Source organism: Manacus vitellinus, unplaced genomic scaffold (assembly GCF_001715985.3).
Source record: "Manacus vitellinus isolate BGI_N305 unplaced genomic scaffold, ASM171598v3 scaffold_18_pilon, whole genome shotgun sequence".
Classification (NCBI taxonomy): Eukaryota; Metazoa; Chordata; class Aves; order Passeriformes; family Pipridae; genus Manacus; species Manacus vitellinus.
The window spans coordinates 8,620,384-8,643,739 of NW_021939324.1; the positions used below are offsets into that span (position 1 = coordinate 8,620,384).

The window sequence follows — 23,356 nt, forward strand, 5'->3', positions numbered from 1 at the left end:
ATCACCAGTTCTGGCCAGACTGCAGCAGCTCTCCCACCAGCAGGTTCTTCCCCTCTCCCTTTACTTTGGACTCAAGCGGGGCCCAAGGAACACCACTTTGTTCATGCTCCAGGGCACTGGGTTATACATTTGGGTTTTTTGTGGGTTGAGACCAATTGTTTGTTTGTATTATTGTACTTACTGTATTATTTTAATAAATTGTTATTCTGATTTATAATCTCTCCTTTGAGTTGAGTTCATTCCCCCTGCTGGTTAACTCTTAAACCAGCACACAGAGACATTTCATATCATTTGTATTGAACTAGTGTTGGTTTTCCTTTTAATAATCCACCATTGTCATACCATTGATATTGATCCGTCTGCCTCCATACCTTTAGATGGAGTGGGCCTTCCACCACGTCACTACAGCCACAGAAAAGCCCTCTGGGAACGTCTGAGAGGCTCAATTTCTCTTCTACCTAATTTCTGCTTGTTTGAAAACATAGGAGGGCATAGTTCATTTTTCACCTGGAAATTTATGAAAAAGACCAAACATACATTTTTCTAAATTAATTTTTTTGACTGGTAGAGGGGAATCTGAGATTCAGTGGTACTGAATCCCATAGGAGTGAACTAGGTCACTCTCCAACATATCCTTGTCCTCCTTATGTAGAGGTTGCCTATAATCCTAATAGTAGTTGTTACCTAGCATCAAAACATGAGGAGGAAAAAAAGAAAATAAGAAAACAGGAAAGAAAATAAAGGCTTTGTTCTGTTTTATTTAGCCTCCTGCATGTAGTTCTAGCATTTACATAAGTCTTTTTGCACTTTTTAAGGCATTTACGTCAGAGAATTAGAAACAGAATATCTCTATTTTTGTTATTACTTGATTTATTTTATAGCAAACATTCCAGTTGCTTTCTCTCTGTGCTCAGAAACAGCTCAGAGAGTAGAAATGTTCTCTGTGAAATCTGATAATGCCAATTTAATCAGGATCTCATTAAAACAAACAAATTCAAGAGTTTAATCATCACTTAAAAGTGATGCTTTCCTTTAAAAACAGTGACAATGGGTTTCTGAGTTCAGTCTTCTGCTTATTCCTTAATCTATAAAAGTATTCCTACTTTCTTAACTTCAATCTTACAATATGTCTGATTGGTTTTTCCCATCTTTTTACGTCATGCAGGTCTTTCAAATGTGTCTAAGATAAGAATCTTTCTTTTTTAGCTTGTCTGAAGACAAGTTGACAAATAACATAAGCATTCCAGAACATTCTTTATGTCCTCTGTGTAGTTGGTAATAATAAAGTGATATCTCTGCCTCAGAGGACCTGGTAGTTCTTCTGCTCTGGTCTTCTAACTGTCCATCATTGATTTAGGCTTCCCTTTACAAGAACCACTCTTCAGTGATGCTGAGTGAAGCATGACCTCATCAGACCAGCCCCACGGATTTACTATATAAAATGCCTAGAATGCCAAGAACTCCAGATGCATTTCAATACCAAGTACAGCAGCTTTTTCAGTATGTATTTATTAGCTTAAATTAATACAATACATCATACATGCTTTTACTATTGAGATAGAAAGCCAGAACCTAAATATTCACATATAGTTGGTTCACTTTTTGAGTTGTGGCTTTAAATAGGAACTCAATGTTCTATGTGAAATAAATATGCAACACATTATTTGCAAAATCTGTTAGGAGCACAAAATGTTAGCTCTGTTACATCTTGTTCAGCTAAGCAGACATGACTTATTTTCAAAACTGTTAATAATTATTAAAAACTTCTTGGAATAATAAATACAGTACTTATATTACTTCTTAACTGTACACTCAAAACAGCAGAATCCAGCAGCACCATATAAAGAGAGATATCAAAGAATAGGTAGTAGAGAATCACAGAGTTGTAAAAGGGTGGGTGCAATAGCATTACCTGGTCTTTCTGGTAACTTGTTTTAGAAGAAACAGCACAGCATAAACATCAGTTATAATACTATCATGAAGTGTTTTACGCTTTGAGCCTCTGAATACAGAGCACCTGTCTGGCAGCCAGGAAAACTCTGATTCACAAGGAGATGACTGAGTCCTAGTGGCTAGAATCAAAGCATCTTATTCCGGGGTCACCTATAACTTCTCTTTCCACATAAATACATTGTCTATCTTCATCCTTAATTTTTAGTAACTCAGCTTTTAGCTTTTCCTCCACCTACTCTGTACTCTAAAGTGTCTTGCAGAATTCTCCTTGCTACCCTTAACATCAGAAAAACCTCTAATTTAACAAACCACCTGCCTTCACTTGCCCAGACTCATTATGATAGGGCCAATTTACTTTTCCTCAGCATGACTTCTTGAAGCATCTTGGCTGCATGAGTTTGTGGCCCCTCTTATTTGCTGTTATGCTCTCCAAGAGGATGGAGCTACACTTCATCTAACAATGCAGGGAAATGGTATGTATGTAATTTTACATAGAGATGTTAGAGGCTGGGCTTTAGTTTCATGTGTTACCACACACTGAAGACCCAAATACAGAGAACAGTAAGATAAATATTTTTTTTTTCTCACAACATAGCAAGAAGGTAGATAAACTCAGAAATCAGAAAAAGAAGAAAATATATCCCCCAAGGTCCAGGACACAGGTAATGTCTCTACTGGACTTCTGAGCCTCTATACAAGGCAAAATAAGGAAGCTAATCCCTTGAAAAACAGAAATGGGAAATAGCTTCATTATGAGAGCAAATTTCTCTAAAGCGTTTTCAAAGCTATTATAAAGCAAAGGCTGTTACTGTCTGTTCCTAAAGTGATGCCAATGTAAATAGCATGAAAATAACTCATGTTTGAAAAGCAAGGTGCTTCACAATGAAGGCTGTTATTTCACTTTTAATTTGTCCCTTGGGACCTCTTTGTAACAAGTGTCTTAGACCCATTTGCATTATGTTCCACAGAGAGATGACTGTCATCTAATCGCTTTGCTTGGGTCACTTGGCACTGTCTCCTTATTTCAGTAATAGTTCTGTTTGCAACTCCTCTTATGGTAACTTACAGTTTTAGATTAATTCTTTACTATTGTAGCATGAATTACACTTGGGTGTTTGTGAATTAGCTTAGTGTGACTTCATGACTGGGCAGAATATCAGGATCTCATTGTAATGGAATACTCTCTGCTTTCTAGGAAAAATGCAAAAAAAGGGACTCCCATTACGAATTATTTGCAAATAGTATGTGGTTGTCAGATGTTTCTGCTCCAGTGAGAAGTGCATTTGTAGAAGAGGGTAAATTGACTGCAGTGACAGTGTGGTTGAAAGAATTCAAGTTAACCATTTAGAAAACCAGAGTGGTTTGCAGTGATTTCCTTTCCCAAGGACACAACTGGCACATTCTCTTACAACATGTGTAAGGGAACTCTGGACTGCGTGCTTTCAGTAAACATAATTCTTGTGGTTATAGAATCACAGCGTCACAGAAGCATTTATGTTGGAAAATACCTCAGATTATTGAGTCCAACCTTTCACTGAAGACCAGCAGGTCAACTAGACTGTAACACTAAGTGCCACACAGTCATTTCTGGAACATTTCTCAAACATTTCCAGGGATGCTGCCTGGCTCATTGCCCTTCTCTGGACTTGCTCCAGCACCTCAATGTCTTTCTTTGAGTGAGGGGCCCAAAACAATACAGGATTTGAAGTAGGGCCTCACCAATGTTGAGGACAGAGGAACAATCACTGCCCTGGTTCTGCTGGCCACACTGTTGCTGATACAGGCCAAGATGCCACTGGCCTTCTCGGCCACCTGGGCACACTGCCGGATAGTGTTCAGCCTCTGTCAACGAGCACCCCCAGGTCCTTTTCTGCTGGGCAGTTTTCCAGTCATTCTGTCCCCAGCCTGTAACATTGCCGGTGGTTGTTGTGACCCAAGTGCAGGGCTTGGCACTTGGTCTTTTTGCATCTCATTCCACTAGCCTTGTCCCACTGATCCTGCCCATCCAGGTTGCTCTGCAGATCCTTCCTACTATCCAGCAGACGAACACTCCTACACAGCTTAGTGTCATGTACAAATGTACTGAGGGTGCACACGAGCCCCTCATCCAGATCATCAGTAAGATATTAAACACATCCAGATCATCAATAAGATATTAAACAGGGCTGCCCCCCAGTACTCTGGGGAGTACTGTGTTCCACTGGTGACCGGCTGCCAGCTGGATGTAACTCCATTCACCACCACTCTCGGGGCTCAGCCATCCAGCCAGTTTTTAACCTAGCAAAGAGTGCACCTATCCAAGCTGTGGGCTGCCAGCTTCTCCAGGAGAGTGCCATGGGAGTCAGTATCAAAGACTTTGCTAAAGTCCAGGTAGATAACATCCTATGATATTAGCTTCTGTGAGCTGAAATCTGCTGAAAATTTCTCCTTTGTTCCATTTGCCTGGACTGCTGTTGATACGAAATCGTTTGTTTCTTTCTTTCTTGGTAAGGATTGGTTAGCTGTCCCATAGCACTCTCCAATGAATAGACAACAAGGCTTTGCAATGGAAGGACTGAATGCTTTCCTGCTTTACCCACCACAGAAGTGAAGGACTTGTTAAGTTCTACCCATCTGCATGATTACCATTCTAGAAATTGCAAAGAGATTTCTGATTTCCTGCTTGTTCTTCCCATCAGGAGAGCTAATATGGCTGCAAAAGTGGAGTGGACTGATCTGGAATCATGCATAGCTGGAAACTACACCACTGAGACAGAGACAATTCTAAGACTCAGTGACTCCCAGCTTTTGGCTGTATACATTCTCAAATGGGAGCTTTTGTCTGACAGAGACAAGATAGTGACAAGAAGGTAACCGAAGGAGTTGTTCCCATTTCTAAGGGACCATCTCCTAGACTGTGTTGAATTTTTGCTGGATCACTTCCCCATAGTCTAAGAAAGAATGCAGTTACACTCATTATTCTGAATTTTTTTCAGAATAATGAAAAAAATTTTTTCAGTTTCTTCTGCGTGACCACAATGTCTTCCTTGAAAGAAGGATGGCTCCTTTTTCAAGAGGTGTCATCTCAGCGGCAAGGAAGAGTGTGTAAGGTAAAACAGTTCATTCCTGAAAATCATGGCTATTTATAACTGAAATACACTCAGTTTTCAAAGTCTTCTTTAATTCTATGTTTAAACTGACCTACATTCCACATCAGTTTGGCATACCCTTTATATTTTAAAATGTATGCACATCAGTTTTAATTATGTAAGTTAACTACATTTAGAAGAGTCACCTGTATGTTACAGTTTCTTTTATCAACAGCTTTTTCTGCTCTTCATTCAGAATATTTATTATGCCATGTTTGAGCCTTGGAAAGTGAAACCACCTTCTCCAACCTTGGACTACACAAATCCAGTTTTATTTGAGGAATAAAGACTTCTGCACTGTGAATGCTGATTAACTGGTAGGCGTGAGAATCATTAGTTTGAAAGGTATTTGTTTTCTTATAGTGGCAGAGAGCTGCAGCTACTTGACTATAGTCTTAGCGAAACATAAGTATATGACTATATTTAATTACAACTTGCTATATGTTGAACATTATAGCAATGTATTTCAAATCAAGAACTTGGCAGGTAAGTGAAGAAGGCAGTAGTATTTGGAAGAGAATTTTAACCTTTTAAGCTGGGATGTGGGAGGGACATAAGACAAATTTTATGATTTCTTAAATTTTTATTTCTTTATAAGGAAGAGCATGATGCAAGGCTGTTTGTTTTCTATCTTGAAGATGCAGAAATTAATATGATGGCTGAACTACTCATGCAAATAATGAAAAGTTGAACGGAATATGCTTTAAGCATCTTTGTTGTGAATGTGTAATTGTATGGGAATCAGAGGATGCAAAGCTGGGTGTGACAGTAAAAACAGTGTAAGTGAATTCTTCTGAAAGGCCTGGACCCTCCTCAAGACACATTGATAAGGGAAAATTTCTGCCTCCAATAAGAGGAAATCGAAAATCAGTTTTACTCTGTGAGGTACTGCTTGTCCTATAGGGGTTATTTTTACCTTCTAAAATAAAAATTGTGTATTTCAAAATTATCCTTCCTAGTCATGAAAAAATGAAGAGATAAATGGTAAAACTGCATATTTTTTTCAGTGCAATTACTCATATTTCTTTATATGTAATTATAGCAAGATTGTGAATGCTGTATGCTGCTGCTGCCCATTAGATATATTGGTCTGAGCAGGCAGTAGAATGAAATGTCAACACAGTCTATGCTATTTCACTTGAAGAATTACTGAATACTCTCATACTGACTGAAACAAAACAGGAACATTCCTTGTACTAGAGGAAGAGCTTTTGTAATAAATTCCAGTCCTTTCAAAGCCTTACAGAGTTGCCCTTCACTGCCTCCCAAGACATTAGTATTTCTTCTTAATTTCTTTCCCAGTTCTCACTATAAGTGATTGAATTAAGAGTCACTTCAGTAAATCAAAGTATTTGGACTGTGTTAGTTCTGAATGTTGACAGCATTTTCATGCGTGTCACATTTAATAGTACTCTGGCTTATAATGTGAAATATTTAGTATTTTCAACTGTTTCTGAGACATATGGCTAGAAGTGTTCATATTTATCTAGTCAGACAATAAATCAGATGCTAAAGTATGTTGCTTTCTGCTAATTAGAAAATTGCATGTAAGTATCTATCCCCATATAATAGAAAATAAACTTCTGTACCTAACCCATTGTTTGCTTTTACATCAAATGGATAAATATAAAAGTGTTATTGTTCAATATCTATTGCATTTCTCAGTGGCTTTTAATGTATGTGTTTTACACTAAATTATTTTTATCTATTTGGCTTGTTTATTTCTAAAGAATACTACAGACTTCAGGTCTTGGTAAACTACAGTTCATGTTAAAAACTCTCTGGTTCCCATTTTCCAGCTATTTCAAAGTGTCCATTTTACATGCCTATAAGCATTGTTTGTTTTTCCATTTTTCTTTCCAGCAATTCTTTCAAACTCTTGTTCCTGTGCTTGAAATACAAGTAATCAGAGAAAGAGTGGCCAATTCTGGCCTTTTCAAAGGATCTAAAGCTGAGACGTTCTTTGTTGTTTGCAAGCTCTCCTTCTCTTTGGCTCTCCTCTTTGTCCGAATTTCCTATTCTCTTCCTCAGTCCTCCCTCACTTAGCACTTCTTCCTTCTCATTGCAGGAGGACTCTCTGAAGTCCTTCATCATGGACTCGGGTTTGCCAGAGAGATCTTGAGCCACACATAGCTTGTCATCATGATGATACATGACAGGGCTGTACCGCTCTGCCTCATAGCAGTTGTCTTCCTCTTCTTCCTGGCATGAGCTCCCCTTGGCACTCTCGCCATCAGAATGAAATGAGATTCCCTTCCCTTGGCTTTTCTGGGAAAGATCAAAGGGCTCTTCCTGTTCCAAACTTTTCAAGACTTTTGTCTGCGACAGAGCAATTCTTCCTCTTCCAAAACCTTGCAGCAGTTTGAGGGGAGGAGAAGAGGAAAAATTTATATATCGGAAATTTTAGTACTTGATACATGGCTAAAAAACAGATTCTGAGGTGGCCTTCTAGTTCATACTTTACCTTTGTCTTCCATCCAGCTACCTCCAAGTACTTCACTATTTGCATCTCATGGCATCTCCTTTGAGATGCTGCAAAAAGGAGTGCTATTCTATACACTTCCCAGACAGGTCAGGACACACAAAACATTGTGTTATACATGCCAGACTCTTGATGAGGCAGCTAGAAAAAAAGTGAAATGGTCTGTCCTTTTATAAGCTAATTTTTACCAGTGAACCTATCCACTTCCTCCTTCCTATTCTTTTTTAAATGAAAACTTTGATCTAAAGCATCACAGTCCATAATCCAAGTTCAGGTTTTATATATTATTTTTCCATAGGAGTGGAAGATACTGAAATTGTGTTAATGTAGTTGTTCTCTGGACACTCCAATTCAAAGTTAATACTTTATAATGAAAAGACAATAAAGTCTCAGCAGTCTATGACCTCCACTCTCCTAAATTTTTCCTTTCATCCACTGAGAAACCAATCAACTGAAAAGCTCTATGCACTAGATAGTGCTTCAGCTTGAGGAAATCATTATAAACAAATAATGATTTCGAGCAGTATAGTGTAAATCTGCATGTACTCCTGGATCTGATTTGCCTTAATATTTGTCAGAGTGTCTTTCCTCTTACTGGAAATATAGATGTTACCCAGGAGGCAACTGTGTACTCTAATATGCTGCAAGGACCAGGAGGCACTGAAGAAGATCTGGATACTGTAGGCATAGACCATTTTCATTAAAGACTAGTGACAGTACTGGGGCGAGGATTTCACCCCATAGTAAATATATACAGAAGTCAGTACTTGCTTTTGTTTGCTTTGTTGTTTTTTTTTCCCTCAGTAATTGAATCCAGTTTCTGAAGAATCTATGCAATCTCACAAGATAACAGATGCTACTTTGCAACAGACTGTATTTGTTAAAATGGTTCATAAGCAAGTGGCAGGCCTTACAAATTATCTTGTGTCTGATAAGCCTCAAGGGATGCAGAATCCCTCTACAATGAAAAGCTCTTAGCGATCTCCAATTCCAAGTAATTGTCTAACTAGCATGGTGCTGGAGGAGGCTAACAGAAAAAACACACTTATTTCATTACCCATTAAGATGTTTGTACATTTTATATCAAATGTCATTAGAGTAATGTAGTGTAATTAGAGTGTTCTACATATGTGCTGGACTGTCTTAACGCTTGAATTTGAGGAACACTAAGAAATCTTCCCCATTAAAGAATTATTTATGCAAAAAATCTTAAAAAAACATATCTTGGAAAATCAAACTCTCAAAACAATCTTCCTTAATTCCTCCACTTCTTTAGTTAGCATTGACATGTGTGCATACATAAGGATAACTTTTGGAATGGTACATGGCAGATGGTAGACAGGAAATGCTTTGCAGGATACCCTGGGTAGTCAAAAATCCTTGTACTTTGAAATGGGGCAGTAGTATCTCCTGTTCATGTACTCCTTTGTAAATTGGGTCTTGAGCCTATGGCCTTCACCTGACATCAGCTATGCCAATACAGTACAGAATAACCAAGGCTCTTGGATGTAGAAACACTCAGCCTTCCATACGCATTCCAGACTGGAATCCAATATGCAGTAAGCAAGACCCATAAATGTTCTAGATTTTCTGCTTCTGTCAATTTAGGATTAATTTATGATTTATTGGGAATCTCTGATCTGTAACGTTGTAGTAATATAGTTAATAGCAACTTCTCAGGCTTATGGGATTCTATCACTGGCAGTAGCATAGGATCCATGGTACAAGTTCGTGGATCCGTAGTACAAAGCTCATTTGGGTTCACTGATATGCATCTTCAGATCTCACAGAAAACAACCTTTCTGAAAAATATTACCTTGTGAATGAAATCCTCTTTCCATGACCCCGTGTTTGACTTTCATGTGTCTGGTTAGGTTCCCCTTCAAGGTGAATTTGCTGGGACAGTAGAGGCACTTGAAAGGCTTACTATCAGAATGCAAGTGCATGTGTCCCATTAAATTGTGCATTCTGTTAAATTCCTTTCCACACAGCTGTAAAAACAGTAAAAATGAAAATTATTAGTTTGAATCAGTATTTACTAGGAGAACATTTTAAAAGTAAGTAAGACCTACACTTTTCTACTTTAGCCTTGGCAGCTTTTGGCTGCAATGTGTTTTTCAAAGTTCCAGGCAATAATCCTACAGACAAAAATATGTGTTTGAGTATCTAGAGCCCTCTGCACTGCTGGCTTTTTTTTAATTTGGTGACCAAGACACATAGTCAAGGATTCCCCAAAAGCAGGCAATGTTGTTGTAAGGAGGGGAGAGACTTAAGTGAGTAATCTGGTAGGCTCTTAATTTGAATGACATTCAAAGTATAACTTTCTGCCCTGGCAAAGCATTTAATTTGTAGTTTATAAATCTAGCCTTTAATCAAGAACAATGTCAGGCAGAGATGGAGATAAAAAATAAAACCAATTAAGGGTTTCTGTGACACAGTCAAACAGAATATTACTTCTCCTTAAGTGGAAATTAAACAGCTGCATATTTTGCTTAAAGCTAGAAAAAGCAATTCCTTATTTTAGTTTGTTTCTTGCTCACCCTTTTTTCTCTGATCCCTTTATCATTTTTTTATCAAATTCTGTGTTTTGATGTCTCTGGTGAGTAAGCTGGAACGTAAACAGTCATGAGGCTGCAAGAATGACTCAGCTTTCCCTGAAGCATGTTCCTGCCAGCTCAAGCCATTGATCCTGCAATTTTTCCTTTGATGGAACAATAAGGGTCGGGTTTTTTCATTGTTGTTGTTTATCTAGATGAGTCCTTTTGTAGTCTGGATTCTTATAAAACAAATGTATTCTCAAGACATGAGAGTTTGACATCACTATTACAAGTATCTAGTCTTACTTGCCTTCTGGTCTTTCCTTATCAGGATTTATAGTTTTATTCATGTTCAAGTGGCTATTTCCATCCTCTGCAAACTTCTGTATGTGCTTTCTACTTCAGCTCCTTTTTTTTTTTTTTTGACTGGTTCTACCATCAGATTTTAATTTTTTAAAATGATCTTTATTTCTATATGAGCCAGAATCACCATTACTGAGTAACTGAAACTTCCATCTAGCAGGGTAATCATCTGGCAGAAAATTACTAAAAAGAAATTACTAATATTCCACCACATTTTTTGTATAATGGGAATTCTGATTTTATTTGTTTTGATATTGTAGAAGATCTGATATGCTACTTGTAGATTCATATTCAGAAAGTCATCACCTGGAACACCTGGATGAAATGTAGATAGTGGGATTATCATTGGTGAAACAGTACTATGTGTTTTGCATTTTACACTGTCTCTTGAGGGAAAATTGAATCAGTTCATTTATACCAAAACTTTGCAGGTGTACTGTTTCACAATTAAAATTAGAGCTGAGCCAGTGCTGCAAAAACAAAGACTCTGGAAATATTCACTTGTTTTTAAAACAAGTATTTGCTTCAGCTGCATATGTTTTCTTCCATGATTTTCTCTCTGTAATTTTGCTAAAATGAACATTCTAGCAAATAAATTTATCAGCAAGACAGTAGGAGGGGGAAAAAAAGCCACTGGAAATGAATTATTAATTTTTAAAATAAGGATATCTGGTCCCAAGGGTCATCCATCCATTTAGGAAAGAGTATTATCTCTTCTTTGCATTCAAACAAAGACAATATGCAGGATTGCTTATATTCAGAGAAATGAATGCACCAAAAAAATACTCTGAAAGTGCTGAGGGGAAAAAAAAGAGGAAAAGTACTGATGAGCCCAGAAAATTCGCAAGGAATAACAGCAGCTGATTGTATCCTGACAGCTGCTGGAACAACCTATAATATGTCAATATTACTCTTGCTACAAGAATGCCAGTAATAATAGCTTTCTAATACCTCTTACATGAAGGCTTCTGGTTATCTGCTTATGTTGTGGCTGACCTATATTGTCACCAGATCTTGCTTTCCTATAGCTGGGTCTTTATTTCTCTATCTAAACTGGTGGCCAAGGAAAACCAAGTTGAATAGGCGAGTGGCTAGAATACTTCATGCAAATCCATATATTTATAGGTTCTTGAGTATTAAAACTGATCTAGTAAGAGCACTTATTTTCTTCTGTGAAGTTAATATTTATTTCTCTTTCTTCATAAAGAAAAGAAAAGGGACTTCATAAAGGATAGTTCTTTACAGTATAAAAGTTCTTTGTCTCTGAATAAAGTTGACAGATTTTTCCATTTCCCAAAGTCAGGTGTATCTTAGGGCTGTGTAATGTGTTCTTGCCATGAAATCTTCTCTGGATACATGAGGAAATGGCACTAGAAGAGAGAGGTGTGGCAGGAAAATTAAAGAATTGCAGATATTAAAATTGTGTTTCAGAATGATGTTTCTGTGTGTCCTGGTCTTTGTTTAACTACTCCTTTCCAAAAGGCGCAAGACACCTTTTGGGTGAATGATCCAGAGGGTAAAGGAAGCAGATTTTTGGTCACATGCTGGAAGACTGCAACTCAAAGCTGGTTGGGGTACACAGCTAATGCTTAATGAACAGGTTGAGTCTGCATATCAAACTAGAAGGTTGTACAAGATTTCCTTTCTCTGCGGCATGACAGGAGATGATGCAGTTTTATGCAAAAGAACTTGGGATGTCGGGAACTTGTAGATTTTTTGTTGGGCTGTCTACTCTAGACAAGATAAAATTAAAGCCTTGAAGAAACAGACCTCAGCTGCAAGTCTGCTGAACACACTTTGTTGCACTCACTGATGAAATGGACTTCCGTACAGTTTGCTAGAAGAATCCTGCATTAGTTCAACGGTAGATTTTGTCTTCCTAAGATACCACATGAAGTATCACACTTCTAGATTTGTCAGCCTGTTTTGTTTCTTCTCAAAACACTTCTCTCTCACATTTTCTTTGGTTTTGAACTCCTGATTAAAACACATGATTTTAGATGGGAAAAAAGTAGAGTTCAAAACGTCCACTGCGAAGTGTATTTGGCTGGGCTGGAAAAAAATCCATTGCATTCTTTATTGGAGGTCTGAAGCACTGATTACTCTAGCACTAAAAACAACAGTAAATTTCATGGAACCTTCCTCTACAAGTCAGAATTAGCACTGTTGCAACGGTTGGTGTAACACCTTCATAACTCTTCAGTCTTTTTTTTTTCTTTAACAGAAATAAACACGGCAACATGGGCTCAGGACTTTAAATGTTACAGAGAAGTTCACTCTTCAAAGAGAAATCAAACACAGATGAAGGCTGCAGCTGGATGAGGAAACAGAAGGGACAACTATTTGCTACTCCCTCACTTCTGATAGTCTGTGCTTAGCTGTGATTAGACTCATAGGAAAGCTCGTGTTTTCTTTTGCTGTGAGAAAAAGGTAAAGAAAACCATTGCATGTGGTGAAATAGAAAGGCTACTGCTGTGCTCTCTTTCCTTTGCATTCTTCTTCTTTTTTTTTTTTTCTTCATAAGAAGGGTGTTCCTTTCCTCAAAGAGAGAGGGAGAGGGAGAATGACTGTAAACTGTCCAAAAGGACCGTGAGAAAACAGGAAGCTTTGAAAAGTACAAGAGAAAGCAAGATGAAATCTATTTGCAGGCGGTTCCCCGGGGACATGTGAGCCATTGTTAAGCAGGCTGTTCATACAGCTATATCCTTCCTTCTGCTGAGGAGGAGCTTGGTGCCAAAAGGCTGCTATCTGGTCACTGCCTTAACCCTCCAAGTACCAACCAGAAATATTTGCTTTCAAGAGTGTTTTGAGGGCTCTGTCAGAGAGGCAATGTCAGGATGTTCCTAATGACCAAGAGCAATTCCTGATTCTGCCTTTGCTTGTTGCTGCAATCTCCACTCTCAGGGGCACTGATGTTGATTCATACCCCTTCAGCCACAAGAGAAACAGGTTCACTGTGCTTACTTGTTTCTTTCCTCCTAGGAACACTGGGTGGGGACAGAAAAGTGAAAAAATAAGAAAAACAGGTGTTCCTGTAGAGCTTTTGTTACTGGCTGGGAAACATTCTAGTGATACTCCATTTCCCAGTTCCAGTTATTGCCATCTCCAAGTTTTAGTAGTCTACCATCGTCAAACACTAAGCTGAACACAACCTTCCAGCTAATCTGCACGTACCTAAAAAATGGTATGGGTCCACATACTGCACCCACGACAGCTGATCAAACAATTGAGTTTCTTTTCTGAAATTTGAGGAGTCAGAAGAGGACTTTGACCACATGGGAACAAAAAGGCAGGTTTCCAGATGTTTTCAAAGAACAAAAATCTCCAGCAGACTTGACATGAAACTCCCCAAACTTTTCAGTAAAAATTTTTTTTTATCAATATAGAATAATGTAAGCCCAAGTATACAAAATAGCATTTTAATAGGACATAAATTAGGAAAAAACAAAACACCAAAGTTAGAAACCTTTGCTGCTATTTTTTCAAAATAAAATGACAAAGCAAAATGAAGTCAGAAAGATTTTCTTTTAGATTTTCTTATTAAAATTAGTACCGAATGTTTTGTATTCCTATGGCATTTTAAAGTTCTATGGTTTTTGAAGTGAAATCATTCCTTTTAAAATTTTTCATACATCTCTGTTTCTTGATGAAATGTTCCTTTTAAGAAAATATTCAATTCCATAAAGATGTAGGATGAAAGAGTTTTAGAAATTGCTTTCAAATCAGTCTTATATATAAATTGAGTAATATGTTCCACTCTGTATTTGCTATTTATTAGAGCAAATTAGATTGGGAATAAAATCTACAACCTTTGACTTCACAAGGTATGACTATAGTAAGGAACCATATAGGTAGGAAAAGGAACTTACATAGTGTCCAATACCGAGTAAGAATATAAACATGAATAATCCATAAAGAATATATTAGGGAGAAACAGGGTCAAGAAACTCTTAGATTTTTATGGGGAGGGAGGAGAAGAGAGGATGGAAAGGAAATGTCAGCCTCCAATGTACTGGAGAGAAGCAGCAAACTGGAGTTTGCAAAGGATCATAAAAAAGCCAGATGGTCTCAGAGGTTGTTCTGCTAGCATATTGATGTCCTGCCCTGAATTTCAGTCTGGTAATTACATTTGGCCCATTCAAATCCCTTCTGTAGTTGTATTTTGCTGTGGGGTTTTTTGTCTCCTTTCTTGAAGTGTTGCATAGCCTCACTGTGTGAAGCTGTGGCTGCTGCTTTTCCGTGATCCTCTGCAGGGTGCATGACTTGATTTATGGTTTTAGTCAGAGTGTCAAGATATTAAGGACTTAGACTTCTGTTTGGATGGTTGTACAAAGCAAATGTCAAATATTGTCTTGTCCTCAAACCTCTGTGGCACTTAAATGCTCACAAAGCAAATCAAAACCAAAACTACATGAGGATGAAAGTTACTGGTATTGAAGAGGAAGGGACTAAAACACAGGTATTTAATTCTATTATTTTGTACTACATAAGAAGAACCTGGATAAATAAAGAAAACCAGAATGCTTTATGCTGATTTAAATGCAGTAGGTGTAAACAAGTCTTGTTTTTCTAATTCTTTGATATCACAAGATGATAATATCAGAGACATATACTGTGGATTAACGCCTCTGTCACCAAATGCACTTACCTTGCATTTAAAGGGTTTGACATCAGAGTGAACAATCATGTGGGCCTTGAGAGTCTGCTTTTGCACAAAGCTCTTGAAGCACAAATGACATTGGTAGGCTCTGATATTGGTGTGGATCAGTACATGTCGCTTCATGTTGGCCAGCAGAGTAAATTCCCGGCCACAAATTCCACATTTGTGCTCTTTTACACCCTGCAAGAAAAGAAAAATTCAGTAGATGGAAAGTTTTTTAGATCATTTAATCATCAGTACAGCGATTTATGAATTATTCATTCCATATTAGAAAAGTAGATAATAAATTATTTCACTTTTAACATTTGTTCAAGAGGTATCAATGTAATTTTTCCTGAGAAATTCTTACAAGGTTCTGAGAAGCAGAGAAGTAAACCAAAATATAAGCTTAATGAAATAATGAAGTTGGTTTACAAATCAATGAGACAGTCAGTGTCAGTGCTTCTGTGTCTTACTCTACTGCTTAAGTAAAGTATTGGTCAAATATGTACATTTATTGACCAAGAATAAAAGCTAAGCAGTTATAAGACTAAAGCAGTAGTTGCCTTTGATAATTGAGCATCATTTGATTATGAAAAAGTAATAACCCTGTTCTGCAGAAAGCTATAGAAAATAGTCTGAAGTAACTGAGAAGTAGTCAAGCAATGGTACCAAATAAGATTAAATATTTTACATTCATAGAAGAGGAAAAAACATATATATTCTTAGTGGGATTTTCAGTAACACTAGTGAATGATCACCTTTTATATGAGGTTTATAGGGCATTTTTATTATGCTTTATGCCATATACTCAATACAAAATGCATAAATCAGTCTTTTTACACCTGTGTGGTTGGTCTAAATGTCAGCTTCTCAAAAAGTGATTCAGATATTATGAAAATCAAAGAATTTGCCACCAAAAATCTCAATAGTTTGAGTATGACTTGCTGAAGGTGTAGGGATTTACTAGTGAGGTGCTGAGAGCAATTACTCCTCCTGCAGGCTCTCTTCACAAAGACATGAAACGACTGTCTGATTTTCACAGTTAATTTAAAAGCTAAAACTGTGAACATCAGCAGCAGCTTTGAGTGTCTGCTTATCTGATGTGAGGCTTGGTTTGGTGAGCTAAGTACTGTAAACTGTGTTCACAGCAGAATCCACCTGCAGCTATGGACAAAGAAGCAGATGCTCTGTAAAGGCACAGGGACATTTCATTTCCTGTGACTAAAGTCTTCAATTAGTGGGATTTTGCATGGTAAATCCAAAGACCAGGGAATCTTCAAGAAACGCAAAAACTATAGTCATTAAGCAGGAAAGAAAAAGCAAATATGAAGTAGAGGTTGTTGGTTTTTAAAAGAAAATATGTCTATAAAACTAAAATGCTGTAGCTTTCTGTATTTTTAATGTTTTTCATATAAAAGCCAAAATTCAAGATTTAAAGGAAAAATATGCAAATCTGAAAGCAATTTTTTTTTAAATGAGGGGATTTATCTTGTCTTAACAATATTTTTGTAAAGGTGGACAGTCAATTTCCGAGCTTCTTGAATAGAACAATTACACTTTCCCTGTTTCTGAAAGCAATCTTTCTGGAAGTGCTCCAAAGTTTGCTTCTACCCTAAACTGACTCTGTTGTCACTATTGTCAGCAGTGGCAAGACTGCTACTTGATATAAATTGGCTGTGATTATGGTCCTTCTTGCCCATTTCTATTAACTGGCATTCTGGATAACTTATGCATGAAGGGGAATTTTTCCTAGGATTTTTTGTTTTTAAATTGTCTCATTTTAATTGTTCTTCAAAATATGATGAGTAATAGTATACTTTCTTTTGCTGCAGTCTACTGCAAACCCACCTAGTTCCTAATTAGGAGAACAGCAGAACTGGATTTCAGAAAAAAAAATTCTTTTAAAATTTTCAGGGCGGGGGGGGTGGTGTTTATTATACAGCTCTGCAAAATTATGTTATGTTACAGAAGGTCATTCCGAAGACAGAAACCGGAGAGATGTGAATACAGTTTTGGAAAGTAATACGGATAGTTTAATTGAACTCCTGTTTATAATGAAGTCAGTTTGTGTGTACTTTCTTAAGTCTGACAGAGACACCTGGATTATAGTACCACCAGCAGTGCTGGGGGTTCGGCTCTGTGTAAGTATGGCAAAAGCTGGCAAAAGGCCACATGAGGCTGTATAGTCTCTTCTCTTTCCAAGGAGGTAGATACCTTAGTAGCCTGTAACCCTCCTGCTTCCTTCAGATGCAAGATCAGAGTGCAACCCATGCTTACCTTGTGAGTGAGGGAGTGTTGTTTCAGGTGGTGGGGCTGCACAAACTCCATGCCACATTCAGTGCAGATGTATGGGCGGATGTCTTTGTGCTTCATCATGTGGTTTTGCAGCTGACTTGGGTACTGGAAGGTCTTATCACATTCAGTGCAATTGTACTGTATAGGACCACGATGGGTGGTTAGGTGTCTCTTCAGCTGGGCCAGAGTTGGAAAGTCCAGACCACACTCCACACAAATGTTCTCTCGGCCACTCTCATGCTTAGACTCATGTGCTTTCAGCTCACTAGGGTAGGCAAAACCTCTGCCACAGATCCTGCAGTTGTAAGGCTTGATGTCACTGTGTTGCATCATGTGTCTCTTAAGGTGACTGGTTTGAGTGAAAGCCTTGTGGCACACCTGGCACTTATGTGGCCGAGTGCCCTGGTGTGTCAACATATGTGTGTGCAAGTGGCTCAGCTGCTTGAAAAGCTTGCCACATCGGGTGCAAGCATGTGGCTTAATGCCACTGTGCCCCAAGATGTGGGTGACCAGATTGTATTTGGATGTATAGGACTTCTCACACATGGGACATTGCCAGCGTTTCTGTTCACCCCCCACATCAACATAGTAACTGTCATCTATCTGAAGGTTGACATCTACTCTTTCAACTTTCTGTTTGTTTTCACCGCTTTCTCTTACTTCAGCCCTCCTGAAGGGTGGTTCTGGAGGTCTTTTCATTTGAAAGGGGTTCCTGAAATGAAAGTTTGGTGGTACAATGAAAGGAAACATTAAACCAGGGTGGACTTTAGGATAATAAGGGTAAGGAGCCTGCATGAACGCTGGGCTACTGGGCCATGCCATGTTGGGCTTCACTGGTTCTTGCTTAATGGGCTTGGCTCCAAAATGCTCCAGAGTTCTGTAGAATTGAAAACCAAAGTTGCAGAGGTCAATCATCTGGGAGCTGTACTTGGGCTGTGCTGGCTGTTGGAACACCAAGGGGAGACTGGAAGAGCCTATGTCATTGTGATCGTCAGGTCTGTCTGGTGGTGGTGAGGAATCCTCAAGGGTGATGGAAGGTGGCATTTTTGTTGGCATGCTCTTGCGTTTCCGAGACCCTCCTTCCAAGGACCCCTGGAAAGATTCCATGTTTTCAAGAGGTGGAGGACCATAGCGGAAATGCGAAAGGTGTGTTCTGAATTCTTCATCAAATGGAGTTGTTCTGTGTGGCTTTGTAACAGGGCTGAGTGGCTGTAGGCAGCGGGAGAAGGGAGAGGCTTGGGTATTGTCCACATTAAAATCCGTTTCTTCGTTCTTCATCATACTTGATTTTTTTCTGTGTGGCCCAAATTCCTTAAAATAAGCAAAAAACCAAAATCTCTTTATTTCTTCCAGTTCTTTTGGATTTAACATTGTATTGACTGTTTTATTGTTTTGAAGATTGTTGGCTTTTTTTAATTAAATACAACCAGGAATGTCTTAGACCTATACAAGACAAAGGTATTTTGAAGAAGAATTATGTTTCTTAGTGAAGAACGAAAAGGCTTTGGTCTTCCTGAAGGAGATTTGGTTGTTTAAATCAAGTTTGACTCATACAGCATCCTTACGACATAAGTATTCTGTACTGTGACAGCTACTCTGCAGCTGCATCTGTATGGCAGTGTTTCTGCTTAATTTAATTTGGACAGGCTGTTTGTGGGCAAAATTCTGTCCTTGGCTGTGCTTGCACAGTCTCTAGAAATTGGCGGTGCATCTAAAGGATATGGCAATACAAACAGTAATGTGGACATTTATTATGGTTGTGACATGAAAAGCCAAAGCCAAAAAGTATTAAACTTCTTTGTATCATTAACATGTGCTACTGTGAGAGAAAACAATGGCCAAGTGATCTAAGGACACTGTGTACCATCAGATTTTGCGCCGTGTTTCCTGACTTCTCTCACTTTGTATTGTAATAAGAAGGCGGAGATTAATTTATTTTCTTTGTTTTAATCCCAGAGATATTTACCTGGCAGATTTGGGGGAGGAAAGACATTTGACAACTCTCCAAATTACATTCAGTTTAATAGGGTTATTTTTGTTTCTAAACAGGTGGGCAAAATCTCCACTATAAAACCAAATATAGAATTAATATCAACAAACCCCTGGGATTCCACAGTAATTGACAACTAAGAATGCTCTGAGCTTTTCTAGTGATACAATGTGATGAGGCAGACTAATAATTTTCTTCTGGCAAAATTTTATATCCCACTGATTATACAGATGTCTTTTTCTGGATTTAGGGTTCATCTAAAACATTGGTTATAAATTTTGGTTCATCTTAAATAAGGCTGCTACCTTTTCCCTTGTCTTTCTAGAATCATAGAATCCTGGAATCCTTTATGTTAGAAAAGACCTTTAAAATCGTCAGGTCCAACCATTAAGTCAGCACTGCCAAGTCAACCACTAAAACATGTCCCTAAGTACCAATGTCTACATCTTTTAAATACCTCCAGGGTTGGTGACTCAACCACTTCCTTGGGCAGCCTGGTCTGGTTCTTGACCGCTTTTTACATGACGAGGTTTTTTTCCTAACATCCAATCTAAACCTCTCCTGGACCAACTTGAGGCCATTTTCTCTCATCCTAAGGCTTGTTACTTGGGAGAAGAGGCCAAGCCACATCTCACTCACTCATTTCAGGTAGTTGCTCTGTATGTGTTGTGTGATGGCACTCAGGATGATCTGCTCCATAACTCTCCCTCCAGCCTTTCCTGTAGATGAAAGTCATATTCTCTGACCTCCAGTCAACTGGGACCTCCCCAAATAGACAGAAGTGCTAGCAAATGATGAAAAATGGCTCGGTGACCATTTTCACCAGGTTCTTCGGGACCATGAGTAGATCCCATCCAGTCCCATAGACTTGTACAGGTCTAAGTGAGAACAACTGGTCTAACTATTAAAGACTGAAGCAAAGAAGGCACAAAATACCTCAGCTTTTTCTTCATCCTTTGTTGCTATGTTTCACTCCACATCCAATAAAGAATGAAGACTTTGTTCAGCCCACTTTTTGGTGTGAATGTATTTACAGAAACATTTTTAATTGTCTTTTGTGGCAGTAGCCAAATTAAATTCTAGCTGACCTTTGGCCCTTCCAATTTTCTCCCTGCATAACCTCATGACATCCTTGTAGCCCTCCTGAGGGATACACTTATATGAATGTGTGTGTGTTTGTGTACATGTATCTAGCCAACCATGCAGAGATTAGGCTGGAAAACTAGACATATTTTCCCTCTATCATCTGTGACATGTTGATGCTATTTATAACATCATTCTTGGAAATGCTGGGTGGAGAGTACGAAGGTGAATGGAGTACTATATACACTCCTATTTCTTTTTCAGGAAGCTCCATGCTTGATAAACCTTCTTCTAAAGATAGATAAAAGCAGATCTCGGTAACCTAGTTAGGCCATGGGGAAGAGAAGGCATCTTAAAAAACTTCTTGCAAACACATTGTTTTTTTAGAAGGAATAGACTGTGGAATTATCTTTGAGATAAAGTGTGAAGCTAGAGGCTCAATGACAAAACTCTAAGACAGAAAATTTAGACAAAAGGATCAAACAATACATGAAGAGGGGGTATTAATTGAAGCAAAAATTGAAGGATCTCTAAACTTACGATTCAAAAAATACATCCAATAGAGGAAAAAGATTAAAAAATTGTTACATCTTGGACAAGTATCTAATAATTGTACCACAACTTAACTTTTAGTTTCTAGCTCACTGACTGGAAATATCATACATATATGTACACAATATAGAATCATAGAATCATAAAATATCCTATTTGGAAGGGCCTCACAAGAATCGAGTCCAACTCCTGGCCCTGCACCCCAAGAATCACATGATATGCCTGAAAGTATTGTTCAAACACTTCTTGAACAGACTTAGTGCTGTGACCACTTCCCCGGAGAGCCTGTTCCAGTGCCCAAGCACCCTATAGGTGAAGAACCTTTTTCTAATAAACAGCCTAAACCTCCCCTGACAAAACTTCATGCCAATCCCTCAAGTCCTGTTACTGGTCACCACAGAGAAGAGATCAGTGATTGCCCCTCTTCTTCCCCTCACTAGGAAGCTGTAGACTGCAATAAGGTCTCCCTTCAGTTTTCTCATCTTCAGGGTGAACTAATAAAATGACCTCAGCCACTCTTCATCTGGCTTCCCCCAAGGCCTGTCACCATCTTTGTAGACCTCTTTTGGGCACTCTTTAATAGCTTTATATCCTTCTTGTATTGTGGCACCCAAAGCTGCACACCTATTTTTGTGTGTATGCATACATAGCATGTATGTTCAATCAGAGAGGACTTTGATCAACTGTTCATTCTGCTGTTTCCTTGTCACCCTAACTCCCTGATCAAAATAAGGAACAGTTAGACCTTGAAAATTTTTGGAGAAAGGCAAGGGAATCCCCTGAATACTGAAAAATTCTTCACTTCTTTCCACAAGAAAAAAATACTTTAAAAATAATTTTTAACAAAGTTAAACTCACACAATTTGAACATAAAATATGCTTGTAGATCAAAATCTTTCCTTCTGGGGTCTGTCCCTCAAATATCTTTCAACTTGTGTATCTTATTTTTTCCCAACGATATGGGTATAAAATTCTTCAAAAGGCATGTAGCAATTGAGAAACAGCTATGTTATTTACTGCTTTTGTTGGATTATTGAAATGCTGCCAAAAATATACAGAGATGACAGTGAGTTGTGTCTAATTGCTCTCTTGTCTCTTGTCTGCCCATTACTACCTTCTTCCACAGCCAGTTTTGTGCAGTTTCATTCTTTCTTGAACACGCAGTTACGGCAGAGGCTGCAGAACTCCTTGAAATTACTAGAAAGAAATAATTTCCTTGTGCTACTAACCTTTCAGTGCTTTCACTGAGCATAGGGGTTGATTTCACTGTCCACAGCTACATGCATCACAGGACTAAGCCTACAAAGAAAAGTGTTTAAATAGTAAGTGACCAGAACAATCAGAGGTGCTATATAATCCAACACAAGAGCACTCAGAAGGAAAGGGGAAGTCTATATGTATGGATTGCCCTACTGCTTTATTTTCCCCCTTGAATCTACCAACACCTATAATGTATAAATTAATTCTTTCTTCTTTCATTCTGGCAGCAAAACCTTGCTAATTTGAAGGGAGCTGTGATCTTAACCTTGTCCAGAACTGAATTCCGTAAAAACGTGAGTCCTGATGAAACCATAGAAGAGATGACAGATGTGACTACCATGCAAGAAGTAGTTAAGGAACAGAAAGACTAAGATTAGCTCAGTTGGTTAGAGCATAGTGCTAATAACAGCAAGGTTGTGAGTTTGATCTCTGTATGGGCCATTCACTTCAGACTCGATGTTCCTTGTGTGTCTCTTTCAATTTAGAATATTCTGTGAAATAAGAGGAGAGTCCCTCTTCTTTAAATAATTTCAGTAGAGAACTTCAAAATTTTTAATAGTTTCCCAATATGTTTTTTCTATCTAACTGTGCAGTAGCTGCTCACATTTTAATACTCAACAACAAATTAGGAGGGAGGGGGTGAATTTATTTTTTTATTATTATTATTTTATATTTATTATTATTTAAATATTTTTATATTTGAATATCACTTACGGGTCTTCTATAAAGCGCTTGTTTCTTATACAAGCACTTTAAAGTGTCCTTCTTTCTACAGAACGTCATATTTAAAATATAGTGCTATGTAGTGTGATTCTAAACATTGGATGGTCCTTAAAAATTCTAGCTTTCATCAATAATATTTCAGCTCCTAGGTTTTGAAAATTTGGTCTGGAAAACTCACTGAGACAGAGTTTTCCATGCTGTATTGTCACTGAAATATAACACTCCCTCCAAAAAACCTAGCCCTCCAGAGCTTACTAAAAAGTCAATTTCTTTAGAAGAGACAGGTATTCTCACAGTTTCTTTCTTTATGTAAAAAATATATATTTGGAAATACACTAGTTTGAAAAA

At 38.1% G+C, this 23,356-nt stretch overlaps 1 protein-coding gene across 5 annotated transcripts in view; it reads right to left on the minus strand.

Moving 5' to 3' along the window:
* Positions 1–733: 733 nt before the first annotated feature.
* ZNF366 (zinc finger protein 366) overlaps positions 734–23,356 on the minus strand; it is a 37,171-nt gene continuing 14,548 nt past the window's right edge. For 3 of the 5 annotated variants that reach the window (XM_018070451.1, XM_018070452.1, XM_018070453.1), the window contains 5 exons: positions 22,255–22,324; positions 17,383–18,711; positions 15,112–15,303; positions 9,380–9,554; positions 734–7,432 (listed from right to left, as the gene is read on the minus strand). In XM_018070451.1, the coding sequence (XP_017925940.1) occupies positions 6,900–7,432; positions 9,380–9,554; positions 15,112–15,303; positions 17,383–18,681 (2,199 nt within the window). In that variant the 5' untranslated portion in view covers positions 18,682–18,711; positions 22,255–22,324 and the 3' untranslated portion in view covers positions 734–6,899. The remainder of the gene's footprint in view (positions 7,433–9,379; positions 9,555–15,111; positions 15,304–17,382; positions 18,712–22,254; positions 22,325–23,356) is intronic. The other 2 variants (XM_018070454.1, XM_018070455.1) reach the window with 1 other exon arrangement.